We start from the raw sequence: 7,171 nt of genomic DNA, 5'->3' as shown, positions 1-7,171 counted from the left end.
CCCACCCCCCCAAAAAGAAAAACAAAACAAAACAAAAAAAAGGTCTCCCAATCCCACCACAGCCCCCTCTGATCCTTTCCACTAGCTCTGAGTCAGTCAGTACGTCTGAGTGTTGGGCTACTCAAATTAACTGGTGTGTTGGTTTTATCATCGGTTATCATCGATGTTTGTGTGCGTGTCTACATAAAGCCTCTTCTTCACTCAAGTTGTGGTGGTCGTGGTGTACGTCTTCTACTGCTTGGTAAGAGGCATCTCAAAGGAGAGGATCCAGTGTGTGTTGGCATGTGTGTGTGTGAGTGTGTGAGTGTGTGTGTGTGTGTGTGTGTGTGTGTGTGTGTGTGTGTGTGTGTGTGTGTTTGTATGTCTGTGTATAATATCAGTAGGATTCAGTGTCAATGAAACTCCCTTGATCCTGGTGTCCAGAGGTGCTCCACGAGGCTTCATGGTGAACCATATGAGCAATTTAGTCTTGTGTGTTTGGGGAGGGGGGGACAAGAGTCTGACTATCTGTTGCTAAATCTTTTGAAGATCAGTGTTGTGTCAAATGTTTGCTTAAAAAAAAATAAAAAAAAACTGTGGGCACCATCGTAGTGGCATATACCGATTCTGGATTCTCCAAGCGACGACAATCACTGACTGTTCAGACTTGCTTCTCAAAAAAACAAAAATCATACCCTTATCCTCCAAAAAACCTCACACACTCCTCACCCACTGACATCATCTACCATAACCACCACACCACAATCACCATTCTCCAGCCCCCAACACCCCCCTCCCCCCACCCCCACAATCTCTCCAGTCTGCGTGTCAGTCAGTGTCTCAGCTCGTGTAAACGGTAAATGCATCTCGGGATGAAAGCGGCCGGCCGGCGTTGGGGGAAACAGGGCGGGGGCGGGACTATTTCAGACACCGCTCGAAGTAGGTGGCGCCCACGTAGCCCCCCCTCAGCGACCTCTGGACGTTCTGCTCGAAGAGCCGTCGGTTTGTCTGCAGGACCTCCGCAGCCTCTTTGTTAAGGGGGTCTTCCGGGTTTGGCTCCTGTGTGAAATAAGGGTGGGGAGTGTTTTGCATGACTGAATAACACAGTACAATCATGGAGTCAAACACACTTCAGAGTTACAGACATGTCAGAATTTGCCTTACAAAATAAAACATGTCAAAATCCATTCGACAGCAACTTCAGGTGAACCCAGGGTGCCAAAATCGAAATGTCTTATGGACAGGACACTGTCTTCTGTTAACAGCCTTTTAAAATGAAATTACATCTTGAGAAAGTCAATATTATTGTTGATTACTGGCACAATAATATTTTCTCATTTTCAGTTTTAGCACATTTTGGGGACATAACTTTCCAACTTCTCCCTGTCCCACCATTTGAAATGACACTCACTGAAGACAACACTTCCTATTGCATATTCAAAGCAGCAGTAAGGAGTTATAGTCGAAAACCTAAAAGGGATGCACAAACCTGACAAATACAAAAAACAGTTATCAGTTGGCATTGATTAAAGCTTGCTAGTATGCTAGTTGGTGTATTTTGTTGATTATATTTATTATTTAGAGTGTAATGTTTTTATAATGTTTTGTAAGTCGCTTTGGACAAAAGTGTCTGCTAAATGCTATTACTATAACCATATAGTTGGCAATGTCGTGCTTTAAATGCCTTTGTTCGATTTTCGCAGTGGTGGTCTTTCTTATACCACAGAACTGCATAGTGAATTGTCTGGGTGGCTAGTGGGAACTGACAAACCTGTTTATCGGTCATCAAAATGAGTTTGAAGATGATACCAATGATGAGATGTGCCCTCAGGTTGCTTAGTGCCTGAATAGTAGGCTAACTGTATGCATTACATAGCTTACATACAACTTATCTCAATATTTAAAATTTTGCCGTCTACCGACCAAAATCCGTAGTACTTCCAAACAGGGCTTTTTAGATTGCTCAGAGAGGAAATCACTTTCTCTGCAATTCAAGTTGGGTGGGGAACTCTCTGCCATAATTACCACACGGTTGTTGCTGAATAATTTGCTCATTTCAGTTTGACCTACATTTCATTTTTAATCAATGAAACGGACATTGTGTGAATCCTGTCCGGCATGCAGTGGATTCAGTGCAGTGCAACTGAATAACTGAATATGTATTTTCACAGTCAAATGTCTGTCAGGTTTTTTCCCAATTAGATTATATATTCGATGGCATCCGGATTAATACTTACTAACTGCACAAATGGTAATGAGTCTGTGCTGTGTGAGTCAGACTGGTATGTACTAATGTTCAAATTAGTATAAAAAAATGTTTACTCACTAGAAACAGATACTGTAGTCCATATATAATGGAGTTTATTGTCAACACCGGCTTCCAGTCCTCTCTGCAAAGAGACACAGATGTTACTCAAATGGTTTAACAGTTTGTATCATTCAGTGTTCTCAAAAAAGATATATAATATTATATTATACAAGGCTATACAGCATATAAATGGAAAGGTAGGTTGGGAGACTTTTTGGATTTTTCAATCAAAAGATATTCACTCTAACTCTTGCATGTCTAACACCTTCTCTTTAACAGTGTGGCCAAAAACCATAACACAAGTAGTTCTCTGGCACTGATAACAGCCTCCTAAACCAGGGATGGGTAACTTCCAGTGAGAGAGATGTTTTTCTTTTTGATAACCTTCCAGTTACCAGCGCCGTGCTCTGAAAACAGAGGCAGATTGGACAGCAGGACCAGTAGGTGCTTTCTGAACCAGTCTTGCTGTTCTGGTGCAGTGACAACCTGCAGCCAAGCCACACCCCTATGATAAAGCTGCCCAAGCCAACAGCTCAGATCTTATCCTTTGGTACTTACACTATGCAGATGATTTAATTCAAAGCAATTCAGTGCTGGGGTTTGCCATGTTCTAGTTCTTTAAACTACCAGCAGCATATGCATGCATGGACCACATATGAGAAGTTTGATCTTACCTCAAAATATTTAGACAGACATTTCCTTCCAGGTCAATGTTGGGATGATACACCATCGTCTCACATTTGACCTTTGGGGGATCATGAGGGTAGCCCTGCCCTACCTGATTATGTAGAATCATTAAAAGGGAGAATACAACAAATACAAACAAATAGGTAAGTGTCTTCATTTTATGTTTACCTCTAGTGCTGTAGGTGAGAACATATTGTACATATGAGCAGAATGACTGACATTTGAAGTTAAAAAAAGTTAAACCAAACTGTTTACAGATGTATCACAAACAAGAAAGGTTGCTGAGCAAAATTAGATGACAAGTTAAGTATGAACTGAAGTGATTAAAAAGATCCGTTAAACTAAGCATACCTAAATGTTCTCAGTTTCAAGTTTTCTGGAAAAGAAAAACATTCCATGTAATTTGGACGATATAGGGAGATTATTCACTTACCTTAAAGCTGAAAACAAACTTCCCTCCTTTGTAAAAACCCTAAAAAAAGAGAAAAGGCACAAGGCACTTAAAACATCTCACACACATAAAATATAGTCCATAAATCATCAGAAACACTGATTAACGGGCCTTCCCACTTAATAAAATAAATTGACACACTGTCAAACTACCAATTCTTGAAAGATTCAATCAATTTGAGAGAAAACTATTGCTTAGCATTCTTGATAATCAAACAAGATGCAAGTAAAGACAAAGTGGTTGCTTCATCAAAGCATTAATACCTCATCTGGTGAGATGATGAGTTTGAAGGTCAGCAGATCATCCTGGTCAGGGAAGACGATCTCACATGTCTTTGGGAGGTTGAGCTCATTGATGTCTGCATGGAAGGAGCGAGCACAAACACAAAAGAACCACAGCTAGGTTATATGACACTGCTTTCCACTGTTTAAATGCTTATCAAGTCGGTCACAGGCCAGTGATCTATCTGTGTTTAAGAGGGAAAGTTAAACTAAAAGACAAAAGCAGTGATAAACCGACTCCATTCATGCCACAGCTACGAACTGGATGAAAACGAATCATGAAAAGTGTCATCATGTAGACAGAAGTTAGGAACGGTGTCGAACTAACTTCACACATCTCTCATCAAACATGTTTGTGTAATGAATGTGTCACAGAAACAATTTGTCATCAACAGGCTACTTTCATATCACTGAACAATGATTGGCAATGCAAGCCTATTGTTTTCAGTGTCCACTGTAGCAAACTACTCACTTCACTGCATCCAGGTAAAAATATCTGGCAACTGAACTCCTTGCTGCTCAGTGTGTCTTAGACCATTCAGATGATAGTTTAGTTACCATCTGAAAGCTTTAGGAGCCCGCTGAGCAATGACAACAAGGTAAAATTGAGTAATCATTATTTCCCACTCTGCTCATTCATATTGAGCAAGTTCATTCAAGTTGTCAGAAGTAAAAGTGTGGTAAGTTTGTTTTCTTCTCACAGACAAAATGAAGGTCTTTGACAGTTTATCATTTCAATGTATCAAACAAAACTATTTTATTTTTCTGACCAATAAACCACACCACAATAACCAGGCCTATAATCTGTTATGTTGTGCCTCAATAGGCAACCTGTCAAAACATAAATGTGCATGAACTAAAACAAGTTCTAAAATCTAACCTTTAATGGCAACTTGTGCCGTCATCCTGCTATTACATAGTTACCCATATCAAGTATAAACCTGGCCTGCAAGTACTCGTTGAAAACATGATATGAAGCTACTGAGCTAACTAGCTACAATAGCCAGCCCGGTCATTTCCATGTCGTTGACATGGCAGAGAACACAGTAACTTACACGACGTTACATAGTGTCAAAAGTTCAACTAGTAGTTATCTCAATGAAACGGGTCATTTTAATAACAAGCTCTGAAGCAATATTAGGCTGTAACCTACCAGGTTAACACCTTGCTTGCCATCTAGCTAGCTTGTGCTTGGCTGACTTGGTGGTTAGTTTTCCACTAAACGCAGTTTCATCATAGTATCGTTACTACAAAGCTAGGCAAGCTAGCTAATTAACTAATGTAACTATTTTAGTGGAAAAAAATAGCTCGTTACACATCTAAGATGCGGGTCTAAAACCCCCGTCAGGTAACAAAGAATTATAATTGTCAATCACGGCAATTGATGACAAGGGTGTCACCATTTTTAGGCAGAGTAAGGCCAACTCTGCGAGAAATTGTGGTTAGCTATCCCCTACAAGGTCTGTTTTGTTTTCATGGAGGTGGCTAGGGGATAGCTCGCTAGCTGTCCAAGATACCAGTTGTGTTCATCGCCAAACATACACGGATTTTATATTCCTCAAAAATGAACTCTATCGTTTATGTACAGCGGCACAGATAGGATGTTATTTTGCTAAAGCAATTAATCATGTTTGTTAGGTGGCAAGCTAGGTGGATAGCTAGCTAATGTTAGCTAGCTGACTAGCCTACCTTTCTGTATTCGAAGCTGGGCCGCGCTTGCTTTTTTACCCCCGGCTCCTGTTCTATTTCCTCCAGCAGATTCCTCGTCTTTCTTCTGCTGTTTTAAAGAAAAGAGCTTAATCATCTTCAGTGATTTGGTAACTTAAGGTTAACGTTTCAATCCTTATGGCTGGATGTTTCTTTCGACTAAAATATAGAGGGAGCGAATTCACTCAATGTAGCACCGTAATGTTGGGAGCCGGTGCGTCTCAACTATGGTATCGGAAGACTAGCTAAATGTAGCCTAGCAAGGTAGTTAGCACTGCTTGAGACAGTGCGAGGCCGAGACAGTGAGAGGGAAAGAGGAGGGAGTTCTGCACTGTTTTCAAATCAGACTTCTTCAGCTACCTGGATACTTGCTTCAATTGGTTTAGTCATCCTCAAATCAGTGCTAGTTATGTCATAAATATACAGTCGTCAATATAGCAAATAGGCTACAGTAAACGACATAAAAAAAATACTAGCTTAAGATATGAATGTAACTTTCTGTCTTTTCTAATGGTGCCTCTAACTGAACATGCAACTGCATTATGCACCATATTGGAATGAGAGCTATATAAAAGAAGGCGCAAAACACTTAAAGTACTCATTCATGTATTGACGGCCACAAGTCTTACAGCAGATAAACGAATTTTATTTTTATTTAGATTATTTACATTTTGTTATTAATCAATAGCCCGACACGTCTAGGTATACAGTTTACCATGCATAGCTTATTTAGATGTGGATATTAAAACTGCCCCATGATCTAAGGCACTGAAATTAAATGCTATCACCTAAAATCTGAGCAATAGCCTACAATCACCAAATAAAAAGACTAAAATTTGAATAAGAACATTTCTTTAAATGTTGGACATGCTGACGTTTTTGAGCACTGAATTGGATAGATTTTTTTAAATATATATTTGTCCTAGATACGTATTCCTAACCGTAATGAAATGTGCTCTATGTTGTAAAGATGAAATTCACCACTACAGAAAATGAGATCATCTGTTTTTGAAACTTCTTTTAGCAATGACTACATAACCCAGAATGCCAAAATATACCATTGACGATTCAAAGGGGAGGGGCAACCATATTTTCTCTCCCCATATTTTATTTACCATATTTATTTATTTATTTCATTTTTTTCAAGGCAAAATGGAGAACGATGGCGTCTTACGTGGTAGCGAGAGCGTATGGGCGATTAAACGTGTTTCTATTATGAAGTAATAAGGTTTAACATAATGCTAATGAAAAATAACTAAACAAGAACCACACAATAGAATAGGAGAACAATAGCCACGTTCATCCGTCTGTTCAGTTTTCTGTTTCATTTAGACCGTTTCAGTGAGAATTACAACGAACCCGCAGTAGACACTAATGCTATAACAGGAGGGTATTTTGCGATGCGTTTTTTAAGATCATGTGCATTTGTGAATGCTTTTAAGACCTGGGACACGTTGTTAGACGCGTGAAATTGAATAATGTGAAACGGTTCATTGAATCATTTAATGAAACAATAATCGCACTATCTTTGAAATAGAAAGATATTGTTACCTAGCCATTTTGACAATCGATATATCTGCCCAACCTAGTAACCTAGCTGGAAGGAGTAGCAAGCTAGCTATTCTTGTATCAACATGGAACGCATGTGAACGTGCCACACGCAAACCCAGAAACGGCAAGAAAAGGCTGCAGGAGAAAGAAACAAGGAAGCGATCCGTGAATATAGCAAGCTCTATTAAAGCTAAGTGTTAGCAAATA

The 7,171-nt window shown here is 39.5% G+C and overlaps 1 protein-coding gene across 1 annotated transcript; it reads right to left on the bottom strand.

The window, feature by feature from the left end:
* Window positions 1–25: 25 nt before the first annotated feature.
* Window positions 26–5,653, bottom strand: ube2m (ubiquitin conjugating enzyme E2 M). The gene is made up of 6 exons (XM_080857153.1): window positions 5,396–5,653; window positions 3,689–3,783; window positions 3,408–3,446; window positions 2,962–3,065; window positions 2,306–2,369; window positions 26–1,038 (listed from the first exon to the last, which is right to left on the bottom strand). Exons 1-6 carry the CDS (start codon window positions 5,508–5,510, stop codon window positions 898–900), a joined length of 558 nt encoding a protein of 185 aa, XP_080713279.1. The 5' UTR covers window positions 5,511–5,653; the 3' UTR covers window positions 26–897.
* Between the last annotated feature and the right edge of the window lie 1,518 nt (window positions 5,654–7,171).

Source organism: Sprattus sprattus (assembly GCF_963457725.1).
Source record: "Sprattus sprattus genome assembly, chromosome: 18".
In the NCBI taxonomy this organism is placed as follows: domain Eukaryota; kingdom Metazoa; phylum Chordata; class Actinopteri; order Clupeiformes; family Clupeidae; genus Sprattus; species Sprattus sprattus.
Note: the sequence above shows the minus strand (reverse complement) of the source record. Positions and strands in the feature narration are given on the sequence as shown.

Bases quoted from the DNA above. Each gene is read 5' to 3' on its own strand.
- ube2m (XM_080857153.1), bottom strand. From the start codon at position 5,510: ATGATTAAGCTCTTTTCTTTAAAACAGCAGAAGAAAGACGAGGAATCT. The intron at 3,066-3,407 runs GTAAGTGAATAA...CTACATAATCAG, and splicing joins AGTTTGTTTTCAGCTTTAAG to GTAGGGCAGGGCTACCCTCA. The intron at 2,370-2,961 runs GTAAGATCAAAC...GTCTCTTTGCAG, and splicing joins GTCTGTCTAAATATTTTGAG to AGAGGACTGGAAGCCGGTGT.